The sequence below is a fragment of the Podarcis filfolensis genome, assembly GCF_964270895.1.
Source record: "Podarcis filfolensis genome assembly, chromosome: 3".
NCBI lineage: Eukaryota > Metazoa > Chordata > Lepidosauria > Squamata > Lacertidae > Podarcis > Podarcis filfolensis.
In genome coordinates, this window is record NC_139606.1 from 101,767,282 (window position 1) to 101,791,718 (window position 24,437).

A 24,437-nucleotide genomic window follows, 5' to 3' on the forward strand; every position below is an offset into this window, starting at 1 on the left:
GCGCGACGCCACCTTTCCTGGGTTCCATCCGTATCTTCTCTGCAGCTCTCTCTCTCTCACACATTTCTTCTTCTTTGCTAAACAGGTACATTTCTCTTCCCCTCTCCCGCTCCAGTCCACCCCTATTTCCCCAAATCTCCAGGCCCAACATAGAAAGCTGCCTTATACCGAGTTGGACAACTGGTCCATCTAGCCCACTATTGTCTACTCTACACTGACTGCCAGCAGCTCTCCAGGGTTCCCGACGGAGACTTTCCTTGTTCTACCCGGAGATGCAGATCTTGGGTCCTTCTGCATGCATGACATATGCTCTACCACTGAACAAGGGCGCTTCTCTCCAACCACATTGGCTGCTGCCTGCATCCAACTGCATCTTTCTAAATCAACTCAGTAATGTCCCTGACACAACCGGTACTTTCTTCTTTTTATCGAACCCTACACCGCAACAGTTTTTGAGTTCTTCGGGAGCTTCACACCACGCCACAATAAGCGATAGTCTCTTCTTTACAAAGTGGCGGGGGGGGGGAGGACTTTCGCCTCCTGCGCCCTCTCTCCCTCTTCTCAAGGAGGACTAGGAACCTGACGAGTGGAAGTGAGATATGGGAAAACGCGCTGGTAAACAGATGGGAGAGGGAAATGATAGCTGTCAACTTAATACTCCAACCTTCAATTTTTAAGGTTAGTTCAGGTGATTGGTTTTTCTTTTTGTTTGTTTTACGAGTTTCGTTCAAGGATTGGTTAGGCAATAAATGAAGGAAACGGCCAGGGCCCGCTTAATTATTATTCCTGAACATGGGGTCGGAGAGGAGAGATCTCCAGGTAAGCTTCAGTTTCTTACTTATACTAAACCACAAGCGTCCACTTACACTGCCTAAACTGTCAAGACTTCCTTAACGATTTAGGGAAATGTATTTTTCGACTGTGGCACAATTGTCTGCTTGGATACCTTCGCCGCCTTTTGCAATTCTCATTCCCAGCAGACGCTCCTTGAGAAAAGGGTGTGTGTGTGTGACTGAATCCGTGACAAACCGGTTCCGGTTCATAGTGCAGACACGTATGCAATTGTAACCAATAGGGGAAAACGCGCCGGTTAAAAAGAAACCCAGGATCCCTTTGCACAGTAGGCTGGATTTCTCGATTTTATTATAAAATAGAAGCAGAAATATTATTTTTTTCCCAAATACCGTATTCACATAATATAAACAATACAGAGAAGTTGAGGGGGCCTCGCTGGCGCGTGATAACTTTCCTTGGGTTTCGATGAGCAGCAATGGCTTATTATAATATACACATATAGATAGGTAGAGATAGAGATATAACGCCTGCTCTTGGCCCTGTTATGATTTGAAATGGGTGCCGTGGGCTCCAAGCGGGTCAGAGTCCGGGCCTGGCGCACAAGCCCGGACAACTCCGCACATTATCCTGGGTGGCCCCGCAGACTCCGAAGGGGAAGGAATAGAGGGGAATATTATTATTATGAATAAAAATATTATTAATAATAAGGGTGATATAGGCTATCTCAATGTTAAATGTGCAAAACGCTGTACAGTCTTTATCCTCACAAACAGCCCTGCGAGGTAGTTCGCCTTTGTTCCCATTTTACAGATGAGGGAACTGAAGCTGAAGAGCGCCCACTGAGTCGAGGAGCTCAACCCAGATCTCCCGGCTTCCAAGTCCAACTCTGGAGCCACTGGATCGGCTTGAAGGCAAGTTCTGTGGCTTAAGCGATTTGTGGATCGCACCTTGCTTGTCCTTCACACCTAAAGAATGGCTTAAGGGGGGAGGACCACACGAAGAAGACGAAATAAGTCCCTCCCCTTCCCCACTTTCTTTGCCTAGCATCAGCTACAAAGGAGAAGAATAAGGGCTGGGATTCATAGCTGTCAACTTTTCTTGCGAGGAATCCTATTCGGAATAAGGGAATTTCCCTTTAAAAACGGGAAAAGTTGACAGCTATGCTGGGGTTGCCTTTACGGCAGCTGGCAGCTACTACAGCGCTGGAATTTCAGCTGCTACTCTCCTCACCAGCCTTCGGATCCAGCTCCACGATGCAACGTGCTTTCTGCCATTCTCAAGCTATAGTAGCCCCTTTACAATCAACAGAGTTGCTAGGCTGGAGTCCGATCCAAAAATCTGGGGCGGGGTGGGGGTGGGGGGTTGAGGGGAGAAGCCTCCCGTTTGGAAAGAAGCCCCCCTGATTTCAGCCAGACATTATTCCCAAGCACGTTGTTTCCCAAGATTCAGAAGCAGAACAAACCGAATGGGATGGAGTTGCCAACTTCGCAAGCAGCATCTGCGCTCGATTCATATGCCTTCGCTCCACCCTCAGCGGCTTCAGATGCGGAAACGAAGAGGGCCAATGACTTTAGAGATGGTTTTGAAAGGGGATTAGAACTAACTGGATGGATTATAGATGCACCAAGCTAGAGGTCGCCAGCCGTGATCGCAATGGAAGCTTCCGGTCAGAGGCAGCAGACGCCTCTCTAAAGACCATGTTGCTAGAGAGCAATTGGCATTCAGAATGGGGTTAAGAGCTGGGGAGTGGGGCAACTCTCTGCTTCCCAGAGGCCTCTGGTTGGCCATGGAGAAGAAGAGGGTGCTGCTGGTGCCTGGTGGACCTTTTGGTCTCTTCAAGGCCTACAAAGCTTCACTTGTTGCTGATCAGGGTTCAAGCGCAGCTCCAGAGGCTGGCTGAGAAGTTGGCAACCCGCAAACTGGACCTGATAAACTCCCATAGAGATTGTGAAGGCTGAAGCTGCCAGCCAAGTCCCTTCCTCTCCCAAGTGAGGGGCTGCCCTGACCTCCTTTGCTCCCCTTCCACCATCCCCACCCCTGCAAAACCACACACACAACAACTTTTAAGGAAGAGTTCACCAGCTTCGCCAAACCCTCTTAAGACTTGCCAGGGTCTTGAGGTTACAGTACCTTCCCCAAAAGTCATTAGTCAGCCGACCAAGCATTGATCCAAAGCCAGACAACGGATCCGTGTGAAGAAGCTTGCTATCCCTTTCAATGTTTCAGGTAATAGGTATGAGTGTTTTGTTTCTTTAAAAAAAGAAATAATAAAAAGCCGAGTGGGAAGCATGGATTCAAGGGACATCACGGGTGCCACGAACGTCTTAAGAGCCCAGGTCGACCAGGTTGGAGGACATGGAGTTGAGGATGGAGTCTTGCAAACTGTGGTGGTGCAGAGGGTCCGCGCTGGGTACAGGAATGGCACTAGGACCCTGGGGGTGGCCCAAGCTGTGGAGCGGCTGCAAGCCTGGGTTCGAATTAAGCAGTAAAGCCGGGCTGGACGAAGAGTGATCCGGCGTCCCCGAGGGCGTTTTCTCGTCTTCGGAGCTGCCCAAAACCGCCTTGTTGCCGTTCAGGGAGGAGGAAAGCGGGTTGTGGCCGTTGGAACTGGAATTCTCGTTGTTTTCCCTAGAAGGGAGAAAAGGAAAAAAGAGAGAAAATTAGGCTGTAAAAGAGGACCAGTCTCTTCCCTTCCCTTTCCGCCTCCCCCCTTCATGCAGATGGTATCGACCGGATTGAATGCATGGTTCCCTGAAGCAAGTCCGTGACCCAAGCACAGAGTCCAACCACAGGCATATATTTTCTCAGAAGTAAGTTCTGTTGCAATCAAGGGGACTTGCAGGGCAGTCCACGGCAGGACCCGTCCATCCATGGTGAGGCAATCGCTTCGGGCAGCAGGATCCACAGGGGCAGTAGATCCCAATGTAGATCTTTATTCCCTCCTTGCTCCTGATATATTCACTCATTCCTTCTTCCCCACAGGACGAGGGGGCACTATTCTGTGGTTCACCTCAGGTGCCAAAATGTCCTGGGCCGGCACTAATCCAGGGCCCATGTATTGTTTTTAATATTCAGTTGGAAGCCACCCAGAGTGGCTGGGGAAACCCAGACAGATGGGCGGGGTTTAAATAATAGATGATGATGATGATGATGATGATGATGATGATGATGATGATTATATAAAGCACATGCCCTCCAAAGAACTGTAGCTTACCCTTCACAGAGTTATGGTTGTTAGTAAGGTAAAAGGTAAAGGACTCCTGGACGCTTAAGTCCAGTCAAAGGCGACTATGGGGTGCAGTGCTAATCTCGCTTTCAGGCCGAGGGAGTCGGCGTTTGTCCCCAAACAGCTTTCCGGGTCATGTGGCCAGCATGACTTAACCGCTTCTTGCAAAACGGGACACCATGATGGAAGCCAGAGTGCACGGAAATGCCTTTTACCTTCCCGCCGCAGCAGTACCTATTTATCTACTTGCACTGGCGCGCTTTCGAACTGCTAAGTTGGCAGGAGCAGGGGCCGAGCAACGGGAGCTCGTCCTTATTGCGCAGATTCGAACTGCTGAGCTTCGGATCAGCAAGCCCAAGTGGCTCAGTGGTTTAGACCACAGCACCACCCACACCCCTACAGTTGTTAGAGCCCTTAAGAAACTACAGTTCCCAGGATTCTTTGGGTGGGTGATTTAAATGTGTGGTGTGTACACAGCTGGAAGTCCTATTAAATTCAATGGGTCTTACTCCAAGGTAAGGGGTTAGAATTGCAGCCCTACTCCCTAGGAAGGTTTAGAGAGCTCTAATGCATTTCAGACTTCAACCATTCTAGATAAGCTTCTGGGGAAGGAAGTCCCCTTGAAATCACTGGAGAGTGAATGAACGTGGAAAGAGTTGGGTTGCATGCCTGTCACTGACGCAGATGCTGATTCCATTTCTCCCTTTGGATCCTGAAACCTGACATTGTTGAGAGAAAGGGCCAAACCTCTGTGGTAGGGCATGAATGCACTTACCTGGACTCAACCACACACCTACGGTTATTGTGAGTATAACATGGGAAAGGGGAAGAATCATAATCTATACAACTCCATGCAACCCAGCCAGATAGGCGGGGTATAAATAATAAAATTGTTGTTGCTGTTGTTCACTATGACCTACTGAAGGGCTCAGTAGTAGAGCATACAGGTAGGTAAAAAAAAGGTAAAGGACCCTGGATGGTTAAGTCCAGACAAAGGTGACTATGGAGCTGCGGTGCTCATCTCACTTTGTCTTGCATTTGTCCACAGACAGCTTTCCCAGTCATGTGGCCAGTATGACTAAACCACTTCTGGTGCAACGGAACACCATGACAAACAGAAATGCTGTTTACCTTCCTGCCGTAGCGGTACCTATTTATCTGCTTGCACTGGTGTGCTTTTGAACTGCTAGGTTGGCAGAAGTTGGGACAGAACAACGGGAGCTCACCCCATCACACAGATTTGAACCACCGACCTTCCGATCAGCAAGCCCAGGAGGCTCAGTGGTTTAGACCACAGTGCCACCCAGTCCCAGGTTCATCCTCAGACACATCCAGATAGGTTTGGCAAAGTCTTCTGCCTGAAAACTCTGGATAGTTGCTGATAGTCAGTGATGACAATACTGATCTAGAGCTTCCTATGTTTCTGTGCTATATTACAGTTTCTCCCCCCAAAAAATGACTCAAAAGTTAAGTTTGTGTTATTCCTACTACTCAAAATTTGGATTTTAGCTTATTTCTTTCCCCCTTTTTAACTTTAGAATCACATGGTACAATTTCCCACAATCTGCAACCCATTGAGTCGCATTTAAGTGTGTTTCATCCCATTGAATGCTCATTGGATACACAGTCTTTGGAACCCAGGATTAAATCCCCATTGACCTAGGTCTTCAGAAAAGGCACCTCTTGTAATTATAGTACTACACCAGGAACCAAGGTATGAGACCCTGCAGGCATGTCCAAAGTCCGTTTCAGGGGCCTAATCCGGCCCGCCAGTTGATTTAACCTGTGGCAGTATATGTCCTGGGGCAAAATCCCCCAAAAAGCTCAGTGGCGCTGTGGGTGAAACCACAGAGCCTAGGACTTGCTGATTAGAAGGTTGGCGGTTCGAATCCCTGCGATGGGGTGAGCTCCTGTTGCTCGGTCCCTGCTCCTGCCAACCTAGCAGTTTGAAAGCACATCAAAGTACAAGTAGATAAATAGGTACCGCTCCGGTGGGAAGGTAAACGGCGTTTCCGTGCGCTGCTCTGGTTCGCCAGAAGCAGCTTAGTCATGCTGGCCACATGACCGGAAGCTGCACCTTTATTGGCTCCCTCGGCCAATAAAGCGAGATGAGCGCCGCAACCCCAGAGTCGGTCACGACTGGACCTAATGGTCAGGGGTCCCTTTACCTTTAACTTCAATCCTAAAAGAAGCTCAACAACTTCAGTCCTAAGAAAGCTCAACAACTTTGGTCGGCCCTCATGAATGTTCACTTCATCAAATTTGGCCCTCTTTGAAAAACGTTTGGGCATCCCTGCGGAACTCTTAATCTCTCATGGGCAGCCTTCAGTCAGCCACTGTCTCTCAGACCCCACCTACCTGCCAGGATTCTTGTGAGGATAACAAATGGATCAATGCATTTTAATCTTTACTCAAAAGTCAGCTCTCAGTTGACTGACTTCCTGCTAGCTGCACACCTACTGGAAAATATGTTTTGTGGAGCTGAGCTGCACAACTGCTATCCTAAGGGCAGGTATGGCCTGGAAGTGCACAGTCAATTCAGAGCACCCATGCTTGAGATGTGGGTGTGAAATCACCACTCTGATCTCCTTTGAGAGTATGAAAAGGTGTGATACACACCTCCAGTTTAGAGGAGAAGATGGGATTGCAGCAATTTTAAGGGCATTCTGGTGAGAAACAAACCCCCCAAAGTAGGGCTTCCAGGAAACCCCTTCCCCAGCCAGTGGTGTTGTGGGGGGCATGGTCACAGGCACAAAATTCTAAGGGGGCACAACCAGGCACCCCATGTAGGCATCGGCTTCCACAGGGACCCACACCTCACCCTGACAAAGGTGGCAGCTCAGGTCCACTTTGCAACCAACAACAAGTTCTAGGTAACAACTCTTTTCTTCTTTGATGGGGCTGTTCCACCTTCACAACATCTGTGCTGCTGACTCTCGAACTTTTGTTGAAAAACATACAACAAAAAATTAATCAGTTTGAGTCATGCAACTCAAATTGGATCTACTAGGCCCAATTTTTTTAAGCAACATGGACAAAAGTCACTTCTGGGGGCCCTCCAGGATTAGGTGCCTTGAAGCTTTATTAGTTTCATAGCATAGTATATCCACCCCTGACCGTAATACCTCAAGGATCGGCTCTCCCCATATGAACCGATCTGGACCCTGTGATATCATCCGAGGCCCTCCCTTTTGTGCCTCCTCCACAAGAGATCTGTAGGGTGACCACACGAGAACAGGCCTTTTCTATGGTGGAATGCTCTCCTAGCATCTTGGTTACATATCTTTAGGCACCAGGCAAAAACATTCCTCTAATCCCAGGCCTTTGGCTAATTAAACAAGTGATGGCCTGTTTGTGGGGGGTATTGATTTTGCATGTTACTATGATATGCATTTTTGTGTATTTATATTGTAAACTGCCATGTAATCCTTGAGAGGTATAGAAATTTAATTATCATCAACAACAACATTTTCATATTTGCAGGTATGATTACGCTGATTTGCTTTTTTCTCTTTTTCTCTAGTTCTATAGGGTATTTTAAATCGCTACATTCTTTGTGTATGTTAATATTCTATGTGTGTTTCTAAAACAGACCGCTGAAGAACGCAGAATTGTTTAGTTATGTTAAGGTTGATTTGATTAAAGAATAGTAAACTGTAGTGACTATGTCTCCAGATTTTTTCATTTGCTTGTTATAAAGTTTTTTTTTTCATATAACTAATTCATACTTTTCTGTTTTATGGTATTTTTTTATCATTGGATACCAATTTGTTTTTGTTTTTTATTTAAAACATTATATATATATATTTATAAACATAGAATAAAGGGGTCTCTGATTGGTAGTGAGCAATTTGTATGACTCCAAGACCACCACTCCTATTCCAGCTACCTCCTGCTAGAAACACTCAGGTTCTTTCCATCCCCACTGTGGTGCCCTCAGAGCAGAACTGTGGGGGCCAAAGTCCAGGTAATTAGGTAAAGAGAGCCCCACCCTCAATAGTCAGAATTTTGGCCCTCTAGATGCTGCTGACCTCCAACTCCCATCAGCCAGCAGGGCACCTGGGCAAGGATGAAGGGAGTTGTAGTCTAACCTTCCCGGAATTGCAACACAAACATTTCTTTTCTTTTCTCAACTCACTGGAGCCTCTAGGATCTCGGCCTACGCCCTATTCCCTAGGCAGGAAATCTTGGGTGCAGCCATCTTCACAAGACCGCTCATTGCGCATACTAACTTCCCATCCAAGGTGGCACATCCTGAAGCAGTCGCGTAAAGGCTCGAAAAGAGAGAGCTTGGCGGATGGCAGGTTTGGAAATAACGTCCCACTGATTTAGAACCGAGATGCCAATTATCTGACTTCTGCTTTAACCAGCTGTGGATGGGGAGGAGGAAAATAAAATTCGGGCTTCCACAGCCTCTGCCTGCCCTGCAACCCCCCAGGGCCTCGTTGAGTCGATCTCGGGTCTTGTAAACAGTTTGCGGCCGGCTCAGTAAAAAAGTGTGGTCTGATAAAAACGTTCTTTTCCTCCCTCTCTCTCCTGCAGAGATTAGGAAGCCTTTGGTGGTGGGGGGGGGGGGAGAAGGGGACGCGTTAGCACTTCAGTCCTCGGCCCAGAAAGGAAAAGCAGCGCGTTCTGGCCGCCGTTTCCTCCGGCTAAATCTAACATCGCAAAGATGGGAATGGAAAAAATATATCTGCGTTGGGGTCCCTTCCTCAGATCTCGGCTAGGGCTAAACTCTTTTCCTCCCCGTCCATTCTGAAGCTCGAATGTGTGTGTCTACATATATACTGAAATACATCCCAGCCTACAGTAGCAAACGAGAGGCATTTTATTTTCTTGAATCAGGAGCGGAAATGCCCTCCGTGGCTCGTGGCACGCAAGTATTTCCTTCATCCGGCAACACCTCGGTGGCTACACACGCTACTGGGGCCGGAGGAGGGGAGCGGAATTGGCTTCAGTTGCCCTGGCTTCCCAACAAATAAGACCGCGATCCTAAACCCGCTTATTTGAGCTCCATCGGAAGCGGGAAGGAAGCGAGGAGAAAATATCTACTTCTAAATAAGTATGCTAGCGTCATTTCGATGGAATCCGACTGCCAGGTAAACACGTTTAGGTTTGCAGCCTAACACTTCGATGCTAAACTGCGCGATCCTAAACCGGTTGACTCAGAAGTACACCCCGCCGCATTTCAAGAGAACTTTTTTAGTAAGGGAGTTTAGGGTAGCAGCCGTAGTTTCTGAGAGGCTGGATTAAGTGCTAAAGCCACCGAGTTCCGATAAAGTTTGTTTAACAGAAGGAGATCGCTGTAAGGGATCAACAACCAGCCCCGAGGATCAGCATGCGCGTTTGCTCAGAAGACGCTCCTGCGGGATTCACTGAGACTAAGCGTGCGCAATACTGCAGCCGAAGAGTCTTGTGGCAACTGGAAGACTCGCAGTTCGCTTTTTCTGCAGCGTGGATAGGAGAGAGCCAGTTTCCTTGGATGCAGGAGTGTCTTTACGCTGGACACTCCACGCCATCTAAGTAGCAGCTTCTCCGCGGCGGCGCGGCCGGAAATTAAGCCATCATAAAATGGTTAGGCTCCCAGGTGCCACAAGTCTCGGAAAGAAGCGGAGGAGGGTCGTCTTCTAGAATTGAGAACCAAAAGCGGCTTCCTTATTAGGGCAGAAAAGCGCCCCATCGAGGCTCTGCTAATACTTTATCTGAAATCCTGCACTGTGCTGTAGTTTTATCTGGTAGATTCTTAGCCCTAACAATTCAGTGGTATCACTAGCTCCTTAGGCTACTACTCCAACTCGAACCACCCCGAACGCTTCCAAGGCCTGGAGAATATACTTTTTCCTCCTATTTCGGCCGCAAGCCATTTTGCGGAAACCATCCCATTTTCATGAAGCAATGCAGTTCAGAGGGTTCTTGGGTCTCTCCCACCCCCGCGCGGCTTCCTTTGCAACAAAACGCATTTTAACCCCTTTCTTCAGTATTGCTGTGTCCTTGCGCAGACTGCCCGCTCGATTTGGAAAACGACCGAGCCCTACAAGTACCCACCCCATTGAAGTCAACGGGGCTGCTGGGTTATGTGGATAGGTTGTGGGCTGCGTGTAAATATGTAGTATGCTGACCTTCTCCTTGGCAACATATTATCTTTAAATTGGGTTTTCCCGTCGCGATTCAGATCTTTTCACATGCATTAGATCGCTAATCCCGTAAGGCAGGTCACTACATTATTATTTCCATTTTACAGATTTGGGGCTATGGATGGGTGAGGACTGAGATATATTGGTTTGCCTAAGACCAGCCAAATCCTACCGGGGAAATTCCAGGACTAGGCTCAAACCCACCGCTGTTAGGCTACGATCTATGCCTATTTACCTTGGAGCAAGCCACATTGCACCCGATGGCGTTTACTTCGGAGTAGACATGAGCAGAAACCTGCTGTTAAGCACTATGATGCGCCGGCCTTTCTTCACTTAAATGCAGATGAAGGATTAAACAATCCACATCAACGCATTTTGTATTGTACCTGGATATTTCAGAATACATAGGACATCCACGTTGTATTACACGCCTCTTGAAACATTATTTAATAAAGTTACGCGTTTATATAAATGTAACCCTTTAAAAGCTCGATTTAAAACTCAAGATACATCCAAGCGTTTAAGCAGACTTGTTTCCACTGAAGTCAATGAGGAGACTTCGACTCAAATCCAAGCGCGCTCGGGCTGCAATCCTGTTCACACTCGCACGGGGGACAATTCCCACTGAATTCAATAGCTCTTACCACTGAGCAGACACATACAGGACGGCGCTGTTCATAAAGCTGAGGACATGCGGGTGATTCAGTATGGATGCACAGCCTAATTATTTAAGAAAGCGGCACACCACTCCTAAGCAAAGTTTCGCAACAATCAGCAGTAATTGCTAATTGACAATAATTGCTGCCAACCTTAACTACCTTTATTTGCAAGCAAGACCTACTGTTCACCGCATAAGAACACAAGACGAGCCTGCAGGATCAGGCCAAAGGCCCATGTAATCTAGTATCGGGTTCTCACAGTGGCCAACCAGATGCCTATGGGAAACGAGGGAGCAGAACATGAGCACAAGAGTAACTCCCTCCTTCCCAGCAACGGGTATTTGCAAGCACTGCTGCCAAGAACTGTGGAGGTAGAGCATAACCATGGTGGCTAGTAGCCCTCTCCACCAAATCTCCTTTTAAAGCCATCCAAGTTGGTGGTTAATCTCTGCCCCCTGGGGAAGTGAATCCCATAGGATTGTCTGTGCGCTGCGTGAAGATGTACTTTCCTTGATCTGTACCAAATCTCCCAAAATTCAGCTTCATTGGATGTCAACCAGTTACAACATTATGAGAGAGATTAGTAGTAGTAGTAGTAGTAGTAGTAGTAGTATTCTATCCGCTTTCTTCATGCCATATGTAATTTTAAAAAAAGACAAACTCTGATCTCATGGCAAGGTTTTGGTATTTTAATGCCTACTTTGATAGTAGATTTCATAAAATAGTAGATTTCATAAAATCATAGAAGGGACCCCGAGGATCATCAAGTCCAACCCCCTACAATGCAGGAATAGGCAGGTGTCCGTACCGGGATCGAACCAGCAACCTTTGCATTGTGAGCACCATGCTCTAACCAACTGAGCTATCCAGGTATGATGTTTTCTGGTTGCATGCTGTGAACACAGATGGTTCGGAATAAAAGTACAACTAGCTAATAAAGAAAATGTGTACTCGAAGGTAAGTCCCGTCGAGGTCAGGACAGCTAACTCCCCGGGTAAGTGCCCAAAAGAAGGCTGCCTTACTTTACTCCCAAGTAAGCCTTCACTCTTAAACACCTTCCCTAGAGAGTTAATCTCACTGAACCCAGTGGGACTGAGTTTAAGAAGACTGGTTTAAAATTGGGCTGTAAAATCATATTATCCCCACTGGCTGTAGCGGAATTAACTCTAGGACTGTTATCCTAAGCGTCACTTGTAATGATGGGAACGTTCTCTTCCAGGTAAAGGAAAATACGTTGATGCCTGACATCAGCCTTCGCCAGTCCCGTACCTTCCAGATGTTGTTGGATTATAACTCTCAGCCAGGACTGCGCAAGCATTGTATCTGGTGGGCACCAGGTTGAGGAAGGTTGTTAGCAGTCTCCATAGATAACCCAGTGGCGTAGGGCTTAATGCCCTGTGATCACACCTATAAGCGCGCAGCGTTACTCAGCTGGGAATCAAACTGCAGACGTCCAGGCGAAGCTAAAGCTATAGCTATGGGCACGGCAGGGTGATATTGGGGAAAGGGGACATTTGTCCCATTTTCATCTGGAAAAACGGAGATCGCTCGGTAAGGGGAACCACCCTGCTTGCGGGACGCTGCCGTCTGTTAAAGAGGATTCAGTATCCTGTTCAAGATGCTAATTCTCTTCCACCTCAGCGAGAGAGAGCGCCTATGGTGTGTTCCTCCGATTAGCAGTAAATGGGCATCTTTCATCTCACCAACCCTAGACTGGCCAGGCGAGTCTCTCCGCTTTCCACCCGCGGGAGAAAATAAGCTTATGTCAACTTAGCGAAATGGATGGAGGCCGCGAACCGAATCGAGTCAAACCGCCTGCCTTGAACTCCGCTCGGCTACTTTACCTGAGCCATTAACAGTTTCAAAATGTGTGTGTTTTCCACTGAGGCAGCAGCGTTATGACAATTAAGTCGCAAGGACTTAGAACTCAGAGGGACTTATTTTCGACAGGGGGCAACGGATCTAGGATCGGGTTAAACGTTCTGCGCAGAACGTCTAGCCCGATCCTAGACCTATTGACCCCCATCGAAAATAAGTGCACACGCACTAGTCTTGTCCCGGACGTAAATTCCTCCCGGACTTCTAGATTCAACTGCTGCCAGTTACTCATATAAACATAATATTTGGGGACTGGGGGAAACTGCCTTCAAGGACACTGGCGTGCACGCGTTGCAGCCACCAGAAGCGCATTTTCTGGAGAAGGCGACCCTGAATTTTGTCATGGGAAAGAGATGTCACCTTTAGCAGGTTCTAGTAAAATCAACCTACTGGTTAGACGCTTTGGGAGACGGAGTTGCGCAGCGGCGGTGGTTTAGGGTGAGAATAAACTGCATTTTAATTCACAGAGGTTTACTAACAGCTGTCAGATTTGCAACCTGTCTCTCAAACAAGTGCCCAACGCCCCAAAGGTCGCTTATTCATCAGAAAGGGCAGAGCCCCCTGTCCCTAGATACCCGCGCAAAATGGCGATCCTCTTCCCAGTCAAGACCAGCAAAGGTAGATATTCTCAGAATTTGGACCCACGCAGTGACAAACGCGCGCTGCAGGAAGCTCCTTTCAACTCGGCGGGGCGGAAAGGATTGTCCCGCAGCTCCGAGCCCCGCCTGCAACCCAGGCAGAATCTGCTCAAGAGAAACTAGCGCCTCCCCCCCCCTTTTTTTTTGCAACAGGTCGGTGCATAAATGATAAAAACAGACGACTTGGATTCAAAGCGATTTTCAGCCCTGTTAAAGACAGCAGGGATTGAAATCACCTTGGCGCTTGGGTTTCAAGTACGCAGGAATTTGGATTTAAACCTTACGCCACCCCCGCTTCCCAAATGTTCGGGATCGTGGTGCTAATTTCGAATAAAAGCTGCGATCCCATCAATGCACGCACTTATTGGGGAGTAAGCCCGGTGATGGGGGGCCTCCCGGTGAAGGCACGCATGGGATCCGGCTGCCTTTGGGGTTGCGGGTGGCCCTTATTGGACCTCCAGACGAAGTTCACTTTTGCATGCAAAATCCAGCCGGCCACCTCTAAAGTGGAACCCAGATTCTCCGGCGAGTTTTCCAAGAGAGTGGTTTCTGGATGGCCGCCTCAGAGTACAGTAGAAGGGAGAGAGAGCGCTGGTCCAACCAGATGATATCTGCTTTATTAGGCCCACATGTGGGTGGAAGCAGAGGGAGCCGCGACTATGTTTTGGATTTTCTACCAACGCTAGCTCACCAGAAAATACCTTTGAACTCACTTATGGCGCAGGAGGGTGCCAAAAGTGAATTCAGCCGGCCCGCGGAAGACTTGCACATCAAAGGTGCGCGTCCGGGTCCTCCCGGTATTCGGCTGCTTGGCTCTTTCACACGTGTTAATTGTACAAGGGCTGACACTTGCCCTCTCTGGCTGTGTGAGTGGGTTTCGAAACTGCTGCGAGCTTTCTGTTGCGAGGAATTAAATTGGTTTTTTTTTTCGGCTCACCCGTCCTTCTAGACCCGTTAACTGGCCCCCAGATTTGTTTTTAAAGCCATATTATATTCTCCATTTCAGGCCGGTTTAACAAGGTTCTGAAGTTATTTTCCGTCGGCTCCCCTAACCCAGTTTCTAAATATGTTTCTTTTTGGGGGGGAACCCTCTCAAGCTAGTTAGTTACACAATAGGAGATTAGGGAAAGTGCCCCTCAGCAAAACAAAAGACTCCCTCGAAATCAGAGGGGATGACTTCTCGGCCAAAGATTTTAGGGTCACGGTGCGCGGCTGCAACGTACAAGCGTCCGCTCGTGAGCACTGACAGCCCCACGGCTTCACACAGAGAATTTACTGAGAAATCCATCCTGTTCGATGGGACCCGTGTCCCGGTACGAACTACAAGGGAGGGATGAGAAGACGCTAGTAGCGGTGGATGGCCTCCCGAAACTCCAAACAACCACCCACTTACTCCAGAGTAGTACTATCTGAGTTGCTAGGCTATCACAACAACGTGGGCTTCCTTAATCCGCCGACAGAGCTAACAATACCGTGGCGGCTCGGGTGCTGCTGGCAAGTCCACGTTAAACAGGCTCCCTATAATGCGTTTAAGGCCTAAGCTAGCAGTGCCCAACTTTTCGGCTCTTCTCTCTGGCGTCGAGATTCTATTCGATTCTGTCTCAATGTGGTTCGATGCCTGCAGCCTTCAGAATCCCTTTGGAGCCAGTTCGTTTCGTTTTCCACCACTAATTTCATATCCCCTTGAAACAGGATGGGTAAACCTTTACGGGTTTGTATACGAGGCTGATTTACTCAGGGAGAGAATCCATGCTGTTAGGAGCAGCGCAACTGCGTGTGTATTTATTTACTCAGAGTTAAGGCCACCAGGTCGGATTGATCCGATTCAGCCATAGGGCCGCAATTTCGGACCTGTGCTACGATCGAAAATCTGCCCATTTATTCTAGGCTAGCCCTCTCTTAACGCCAATTCATTGCTCCTTAAGAGTCAGCTACTGAACAACTATTTCCATCTCGGAAGATAGTTTCATAAGAAGAATTAAAACATAATGCAACATCCGCCGATTTTTCTTCTAGATCATAGTGTTCTGACTTATACGAACGCTCTTGTGTTCACAGTTTATTAGTAATTGATGGGAGGCGTTTGCACTGATTAATATGAAATTATTATAGCATATTTCTGTCCCACAGTTCATTATTATCCTTCCATCTACTATCTGGAATCTGTCCCATCCCTCTTACTGAAGCAATGGAATGAAAGGGAACTTGTATCCGGATAGATAAGCAGCCACTTTAACGTGAACGGAAACTCCTGAGATTTATTTCCCTTGAAAATGTGCAGTTTCTGAACAATGTGGGGTACGTCTGTGTGCTCCTGGCCCAACGCATTTTGGAAACCCTGGCTTTCTCTTCAGCTGGTATCCTAAGTGAATTCAAGGGCTTGTCAAAGTGAGAAAGAGATTTACAGTTGGCCGCAGGAAACGTGTTAATTGTGATCATCACCAAGGGTTAAAATCATTGATGATCGTGGCTTTAGCCACACACTCACCGGCCCCAGGGGCAAAGAAGTTCGCTTTTATAGAGTTGGGGGCCTACTGGGACCATTCTACAAGCAAGCAGCTTTTTCCAACAGTGCTGCGTGAAGTTACTTACTACCTTTCCTCCACTTTAAACTACTACACTGGTGTGGAGTCCCATTGTAAAGAGTAGAATTGCCGGCAACAGCGCGGAAACTCGGGCTGGGCAGAAAGAATTTAACTCATGCAGCTCAATCCCACGCGCTGGAAGTTGAGGAGCACCGATTCGAATGCGACTTACACCCAGGTAAGTGAATTTAGGATTGCAGCTTTTAATTTTGATTCCCACCAGGAGTTCGTGTGTTCGAGATGGGGTATTAAACGTGGTTAATTTTGCTGGCGAGGAAGGACCTGATGGTCTTGTAAAGTGTTCAGGTGTATTTGTTCAATATGCATTAGAGATATTTACTAGCAGAATTAATATCTCCCCCTTTTTTAGTATTGTTTTGACTGCTTTCTTCCTGCACGGAGAAACGGCTCACTCAACACGTTTCTGTTACTTAAATATGTAGCCAAGATTGCAGTCCAACACTGATTCATTAAAGTATTCCCTATTGAATTCAATGGCACTAACTTCCAAGTAGATAAGGATGGGGCCGCGAAGTAAATTAAAGTTGAGAAAACTACAGATATTTTCCCGGGAAGCGGAAAAGAGTTAGTCAGAATAGGAAGTTGGCCTGATTGTGAAAAGGAACGAAGGAAGATCCAGCTTTCTCCTGTTCCATTTACTTTAAAACTCTGCTCCATTTCTTCCAAATCAAGTTTTCCGAGGAAGTGGCCTGGAGAAGCCGAAGCAAAGCGATTTAGCTTTGGCGGGGCAACCCAGTGTTGCTCTCGAGTAAAACTAGTTCCTGGGGGGGGGGGGCGCGGAGAGTCAACTGGTTGGGACCTGTGTGTTCCTGCTTTTCCGATAGCATTCCGATATGAACGAAACGGCGAAAAGTTAAGATTGCTGTTTTACAAAGAGAATGAAGCGCCACGTTCTAGTTTCATTGCTATCTCCCTTCGCCTTAGGTGAACCTCAAGGCCGGTGGCGCTTTCCCCCGCGGCCTGATCCTCTGCGAGTTTACTCGGGAGCAAGTGCTCGCTAAGTTCAAGGCTGCTTACGCGACAAAAGCGCCTTTGTGCGCGTCTCAGCGCCGCACAGTTTGGCCTGGAATGGATAAGCAAATTTAGGGAGAGTCCAGCACCCCACCGCCCCTCCCCTGGTCCCCAAATCAGAAATCTTTTTCAGCAGGGGTTGGGGGTCGAAAGAGGGAGCCAGGAGGAAGTACTTACTCGTACCTTTCTTTGGCCTCGGCCGCCCGGTCCCTCTGCCTCCGGTTCTTGAACCAGTTGCTGACTTGGGTGGTGGTCAGCCCGGTGGCTTCGGCCAGCTCCCTCTTCTCCCGAGGGGACGGGTAAGGGTTGTGCGCGTACCATTCCCGCAGCACGCTGCGGCTCTTCTCCTTGAAGCAGTAGCTGGTCTCCTCGCCGTCCCAGATGGAGCGGGGCAAGGGGAACTTGCGGCGGACCCGGTACTTGCCGACCGCCCCTAGGGGTCGCCCCCGCAGCTTCTCGGCCTCGATGTAGTGCGCCTTGAGCCACAGTTGCTGCAGCTTGGGGTGGTTGTGCGCCGAGAACTGGTGGCTCTCCAGGATCTTGTAGAGCTCGCGGAAGTTGCCCCGGTGGAAAGCCACCACGGCCTTGGCCTTCAGCACGCTCTCGTTCTTGTGCAGGTGCTCGCAAGCCGGCAGCGACCACAGGAAGCGGCCCAGCCTCTCGATGTTGCCACCTTGCTGGAGAACCTCGCAGACGCACGCCACTTGCTCCTGGGTGAAGCCAAACGTGGGCAGCATGGACATGGTGGCGGGCGCCCGGGAGAGGCCCTGCTCCTCCTGCCACCGCCGCCTCTTAGCGCATCTGCCCTGGCCGAAAGGGGGCAGCCACTCCGGGTGGGGTAGGGTGGGTGGGTGGGTGGGTGGGGGGCGACGCGGCCGAGCGCCCCGCAGGCACCGCCTGGGGGGCAGAACTGGCGGCGGCGGGTCGTGCGGGGAGGGGGGTGTCCGGGACGCGCGCGCGCGACAGCCGGCACCAATGGAGAGAGGGCTTCGCAAGGGGCCAGCCAACCACAGAGCGCCGGGGCTAGCTTACTTACAAATGGAGCCCTCGGGCTTAGGTCAGCGCTGGCGGGGCCGCTGCGCCGGCGCCCCTGGAGCTTAGAGAATCTTCGCGCGCGGGGGAAGATCAAAGGCAGAGCGAGGCGAGCGCTCACTTTCACCTCTTCTCGCTTGCTCTCCTCCTGCCTCTTCGGCTTTTGACCTCCCGCTTGGTTTGTAAGTCCCGGAGTTCCGATCAGCAAACTTTGCGGCTCTATTGTGTGAGAGGCTGCGGCGCTCGCAACAGTGGAACTTTCGCTCTCCCCACCCCCTGGCCGGGCTTGCGAGTTCCACTCTCCTCTCTCCGCTCCTCTCTTCTCTCTCTTCCTCCCTCCCCCCTCCCCGCTCTCAGCGATAGGATCTCTTACATGTAATCCAGTACTTTAAAAAGTCCTGCTCCCCTTTTCCTCCTTCCTCCTCTTCTTCGTCTCCTCGCTCTCCTCCTCTTCTCTTCTTGCCGGGTCTTCTCTCTCTCTCTTTTTTTCTTTTCTTCCTCCTTCCCCTCCCCCTCTTCTTCCCCTCCCTCTCTCTTCGCCTCCCTCTCTCTCTCTCTTTCCTCCCCCCCTCCAAATAATATTATTCTAAACTGGCATGAAAAAGTGATTAGCCGCGCTGTGATTGGTCCAGTTATTTGACCCGGGGACTGCCAAGGAGAAGACAATTGTTTTAATCAAATTATTTGCCATGGTGACGCTGTCAATCAAAAGTAACCCGATCTGTTTTGAGGTGGCTCCCCGGCTCGGTTGACAGATTGCTTTGAGCCACTCGGAGGAGGGCTTTTTTAGAGTTGGGATATTACTAAGAAGTGGAAGATGCCTGGTTGGGGGGGGAGCAGAGCGGGGGGGAGAGAAATAAATGTCTGCTGTGATTGACGTTGCAAAACACGGAAAGAGGGGGGGAGAGTCCCACCCAGGCCTGACCGCTGACTGACAGCGGGGGCGCTACAACACCGACAGGTCTCCCAATCCTACCGTTTCGACTTCTAGTTTGATGCTTTCCACTTCGAAACAATCTCAAATTTGGAGGAAAGGGGTGTGTGTGTGTGTGTGTGTGTGCATAGCCTCTTAAAATTTTGGAAAATCTTACTGGAAGCATCCGTGTGGATGAAGACTTTCAAACTTTTGCAGCGGTCATCTTTCCTACGGTCCCTCCACCCTGTAGTAAGTTATGAAAACGAAAGTACCAACAGTATTCAAAGCGTTTACTCTGCCTCTTCCTTGATCCTAGAACATTCATTGGGAGAAATTGAACTGCAATGAAAAAAATCAAACGCCCAGGCTTATAACCCGTTCGCTTTTACCAGTCATTGACTGTCCTGCCTTATTCTTCTTTCAAATTCAGTGTAAAAGACTAAATGCTCGGGTTTTAAGGAAAATTTAATTCGCTATCACTCCAACTGCAGCTTAACTGGAATGTTGATGCATCTGTAGCGGGGCGCATCCATTCTTAATGACGCACATTTCTTTTATTGAATGAAGCAGATTGACCCGATGACAAGCAGATTTAATTTCAGTGTAATTTTCTTCTTAGGAGGGGAGGTATGCAGCCTAACACGGAAACTCTAAAACCGATTTACGCTCTAGTCCTGTGTCCACTTAACTTGGCAAGTATTTAGTACAGCTCTCTGCCGGGGGCGGTGGAGGGGGAGCTTAGAGGGAGTGACTTGGTGAATAAGTTTAAACAGAAAACACACTTTATTGGGAAATAGCCTCCTGTGTTTAGAACCGGGATGCCTGTTATAGTTAGAAAAAGTATCTTTTGGTTATATCTTAATATTGCAGATTTGCCTCCCCCCCTCCACCTCCCTATCTGTCTGTCTACCCCATCGTAGATAGAAGAATCTCACCGAAGTCAAAACACCTAGTCTTCAGAATAGGGATTCTATCCAGGCACACTTTGCTTATAATCGGCGGGCCGTTTATTAAGATAGAGAGGTATGAGCATGTATTTCCTCTCCCTCTTTTATTCCTCGGCATCTGTTAATTTCACCTCTTCGCTCCAAATAGAAAATGTAGTGAAGGCGATAGAGAGAGGGAGATCAAGAGGAAAGGAGATCGGCAGCCGTGTTCGGCTTCACGTGTGCGCCAGAGGCAGTTTCAATGAACAAGAGGTGCCTGAGCTCAAAGTTCTGGGTGCCTTTTGGGGTCGCATTTTGCCCGAGATCTGCAGCTCGCATTAGTTCGTCCAATCTCAGCCAGGCCAGCCCTCAGCCCCGCAAACGCTCCGCAAATTATCTCGCTAGTCCCAATTTCCTCGGTCTCCAGCAAGGAGGGTCAACTTTCCCTCATCCTGACTAGTGCAGACGGAGGCAGATCCATAGTGCTCAGTCTTCAAAACCGTAGGTGCCTGTCTCGAAGCCGCATTCTCTGGAATGCCAAGGCCTTAGCGCGCGCACAGTTGGCCGCAATTACCGGTGGAAAGAAAAGTATTCTGCTTATGCTCCACCGAACTCTTGTCAAATAACTGTAGGATCGAAAGCAGGTGAAGACCGGCGAGGAGCTCTTGTACATTCACAGGACCACCACTTCTGAACCCATTGAGCTACTACCCCTTTCTTTTTCCAGCCCGGACCGTGGGAAACCCAACGACCCCTCTCAGAAGCGCCGGGGCATCCCCTGCGTCGTGATCCTACACAGCACGAGCGGCAACTCAGCAAGTTCCACCCTGCGGGTCTCTCCGAAGCGCTTTCTCAGCGAGACAACAGCTTGAGGCCTCCGGCTCGCACACGCCTCCAGAACTCTGGGTCAAGTTGGGAGGAGGAGAGATCAGCTCGGAGCTGGTGCCTCGCGGGAAAGTGGCCACTTGGGAACTCCGGAGTTCTGCTGGAAGTGGAACTGAGGGAAATAATCAGGATCCGCGGCTGGGAAGCCCGGGCTTCGCGCGGGGAAGCTTGAATGGGGCGTGGATGGAACGTTGCTCAGAAGAGGAAAAGAAGTGGAACGTTCGTTCATTCATTCATTGACTGATTTCACCAACAGCTTGAGATTTTCTTTCTCGCGGTTCTTCTCATCTTCTTTCTCAGGGCATAAACTCCGCTAGACTTGTGAAAGAGTTTTAGATCTTGCTGGAAAAACTCGACTTCTTTTTGAAGAATAACCCCGGAAGGCTACAATAAAAACAAAAACAGGGGACGGTTTTTTTCCCTGACTGCAGCTGAAACAGAGGACTAAATCGGTGGCTCGCTCGGTTTAAAACCTACTGTTTGGTGTTCTCTGCAGTCCTTAGAGCCAGACCAACTTAAGGCTGGTAATTATCTCGCTGACTTAACGGGATTTCTTCCGGCATGACTGCTGCCTGAGCCTCCAACGGTGTGCGGTCAGTACCTTGACCCTGAACGCAAATTCCCTCAAAAGGTCATGTCGATTTCAGAGCGATATACCTTATCTAAATAATGGATTTCAGATCTGGGTGCAGGAAGTGCGCGCAGACGAAGCTGAAGTACGCAATCCGCATCCCGTTGATCCGTGGGGCGGGTGGGGGGAATTTTCAAAACAAAAACATCTCGCTGTGTCTCTAATAAATCTAGATTGCAAGCCTCATTGCAGCACAAACACGGGATTCCGTGAGCTTTACTTCCAAGTAAGTGTGCATAGGATGGCAGCCTAACAGCCCAGAACTATACAGCGTTACTCAGGTGTCAGGCCTCTGAAATTCCTCTGGGCTTGCCCTCGAGTAAATAGGTTTAGGACTGCAGCCGAAGGCTTTCACGTTGTCCTGAGAGGACTTAGCAGCTAAATAAACATGCGTAAACTGGGCTGCAAGTGGAATTTGAATGTAGACCAAGTTAAAAAAAAAAGGATTTTTTTAAAAGAGAGAGAGACAGAGAGAGGGGAAAAGATTGGACATTTATCCCAAATGCGTTTCTATATGCGACGTTGTAACAACTGGCTGGTTCCTATTCTGCAAGCTCAGTACCCGGTCCCACCATATATTATGACAGATGTTCCCTGACACAGCATTAATGGAAAGATGTGACCAAGGCACGTTTCCATGGGCACTTTTGAATAAAGATGTTTAAATTGGTCATGAGGCACGTCTCATGAAAATCCAGGAGACTATTTTTGTTTTAATTTGTGAAACATTTCTGTCTTGCCTTTCCCAAACTCGAGACGGCTTACCGAAAACAACAGCCTGCAACTAAAAATGAGTTTAAATACAATCAATAAATTGAAGAAGAAGAAACAAAGAGCCTTCGTGTTCCTCCGAGGGCACTTTGATTTTGAGTAAATCGGGCTGCTAAGCCAAAAATGAAGGGTGGGCCCTATATTACATTACATTAATGAGTTGAATGGGCCATGTGTTAATATACAGGACTTCAGCCTAAGCTAGGAATCAGGAAGTCCCCGGTTGCAATCTGGCCTCTGCGATGAATTTGCTACGAGGTGGCCTTAGTTAGGCCTGCCAAGCAACTCTGCTTTAGCCCCAGCAGTCTATCCGCCGTCTGGGGATAATAGCACGCACCTTGCAGGGTTGTTTGTAAGGATATGGAAAATGATAATGTGAGCGAATTGCTTTGAGCAGCTGAATCCATGATAGAAATGCTGTTATTTTTGATACTGTTGTTTTTATTTATTCATTTGGGGTTGTTTTGAAATAGCAGAGTTCCTAGTTGAAGCAGGATGCCATCTGAGCGAAAGGACATGTCTTTTAGGAATTGTTGTTAAAACTGTGGTTAATGGACCAGGAAGGAATGTCTCTGTCTATCTGTGTGTCTCTCGCTCTCACCCCCCCCCCCTTGTGGATTACTTGGATCGAGCCGAACCTTGTTCGAATCTGAAAACCCTAGCAGCTGGAAACGGGAACCCGAGTAGATCGGGTTGGGGGTTGGGTTGAAAACAGCAGCTGCTGGCCTCTGCCGGAAGGAGACGTCAGGACCTGTTCTGAGGACTGCTCTAAGGCTCTCTCTCCTCCAGCACCTTGGGAACAACCGGAGTCCGCAAAACGAGGCCAGGGGAAGAAAAGTTTTGGACATATCTTTACACTTAAGCCTGATAGAGCTCCCCCCCCCCCGCCCCTTTGGTGAAGTTCAGAACTTTGGTGTAAGCCTAAGAGTCAGTAAAGTCATCCTAGCATTGACTGGCTGGGAGCAGACTGGAGATGCACGCCGCTGGTTTTGGAGGGGCCTGCAGAAAATGTCCATAAGGGAGGAAATCTGCATGGATAGATGATGGAAAGATCGTTCCTTAGGGGCTTTCTTCTGGTTCTGGGCTTTCAACAGAAGCAAGTCTAAAATGCTCATATTTCTGTTGCAACTAAAGTTGTTGACAGGGAGCTAGATCCCGGAGCAAGATTCTAGATGACTTAGGCTCCAAGTCGTAAGCTAGGGAGGGAGTGCATTGAACTCATTGGGCCTCATGTTACTTTTGAGTAAACACCCTTAGGACCATTCTGTTAAGCTGCAACCAAAGATCCATTAAGTTGGATCGAGAAGTGGAAAGTCCTCAATCCCCTCCAATCGCAGCTAACAGTAGGTCTCCAGTGGTGTGCTTTTGAGGGTCGGCAGAGACACTTCCCAGTACCCCGAATGCAGCACAGCTATGTTTACTCGAGTTCACTGGACTTCCATTGGTACACTCGCCGTCCTCCGTCAGTCTGGGTTTCGCTTTGGAAACAGGGCTTCGATTTCCAGCTATCACTCTTACCGTGTGTGTTCTGGGGCAGATTCAGCGCTTCATTGCTTACACTAGCCAAGGTGTGAACAGGGAGCCAATGAAGGGCAGCTTTCCCCTTATTAAGTCGTCTCGATAAGAAAAGTATGGTCTCGTGTGGAGCGGAAGTTGGTCCCAGAACTGCTCCGGTGAAAGACTTTCAGTGCAGGAAATACAGGAAAAGTTTGGCACGCCTTAAAAGCCCAATTGAAACGCGCTAGAGACCCTTTGAATCCAGATGGATATAAGTGGCACGCAGCTTTCTCCTATGTCTACTTTAAGGTATGATCGTATCCGCCTTTCTGCCGCCCAGGCGGCCTACATTAAGTATCCAAGCTGTGTTCCATATCCAGAACTTAGACCAGCTGCTCGGCTTCCATCACGTACCTTACGACCACGCCCAGCAGTCCTTCCTCGGACATCATAGAAGCGAAGAGTTGGGAAGGGACCCCAAGAGTCATCTAGTCCAACCCCCTGCAATTCAGGGATCTCAACTAAAGCATCCATGACAGATGGCCTGCAGCCTTAACTGGAGACAAACCCTATTGACATCAGTCAGCGTTACCTCCAAAGAAATAGGCATAGGATCATGCCTGAATATGTCTGTGTATTTGTTGGCAGAACTGAGGTTGTTATGAACAATGGGAACATACGGAACTGCCTTATACAGAGTCAGGCTGTTGGTCCATCTAGCTCAGTGTTGTCTTCACGGACTGGCAGAGGCTGCCCAGGGTTTCAGACAGGCTCTCTCTCAGCCCCACCTAGAGGCGCCAGGGAGCCCTTCCGTATGCAGAGCAGACGCTCC

The 24,437-nt window shown here is 48.8% G+C and overlaps 1 protein-coding gene across 2 annotated transcripts; it reads right to left on the reverse strand.

Annotated features, from left to right (window-relative positions):
• Positions 1-1,112: 1,112 nt before the first annotated feature.
• Positions 1,113-18,523, reverse strand: SIX2 (SIX homeobox 2). 2 transcript variants are annotated; one of them, XM_083605557.1, is made up of 2 exons: positions 17,125-18,523; positions 1,113-3,423 (listed from the first exon to the last, which is right to left on the reverse strand). In XM_083605557.1, the coding sequence occupies exons 1-2, from the start codon at positions 17,688-17,690 to the stop codon at positions 3,120-3,122; spliced, it is 870 nt and encodes a 289-aa protein (XP_083461683.1). In that variant the 5' UTR covers positions 17,691-18,523; the 3' UTR covers positions 1,113-3,119. The 2 variants fall into 2 exon arrangements, with proteins under 2 accessions (XP_083461683.1, XP_083461684.1); XM_083605558.1 differs by having other exon boundaries at positions 17,131-17,850.
• Positions 18,524-24,437: the final 5,914 nt, after the last annotated feature.

Excerpts from the sequence above, each read along its gene's own strand:
- SIX2 (XM_083605557.1), bottom strand. The coding sequence starts at position 17,690 with ATGTCCATGCTGCCCACGTTTGGCTTCACCCAGGAGCAAGTGGCGTGC. Across the intron at positions 3,424-17,124 it reads GAGGCCAAAGAAAGGTACGA|GGAAAACAACGAGAATTCCA; the intron begins GTAAGTACTTCC and ends TCTCCCTTCTAG.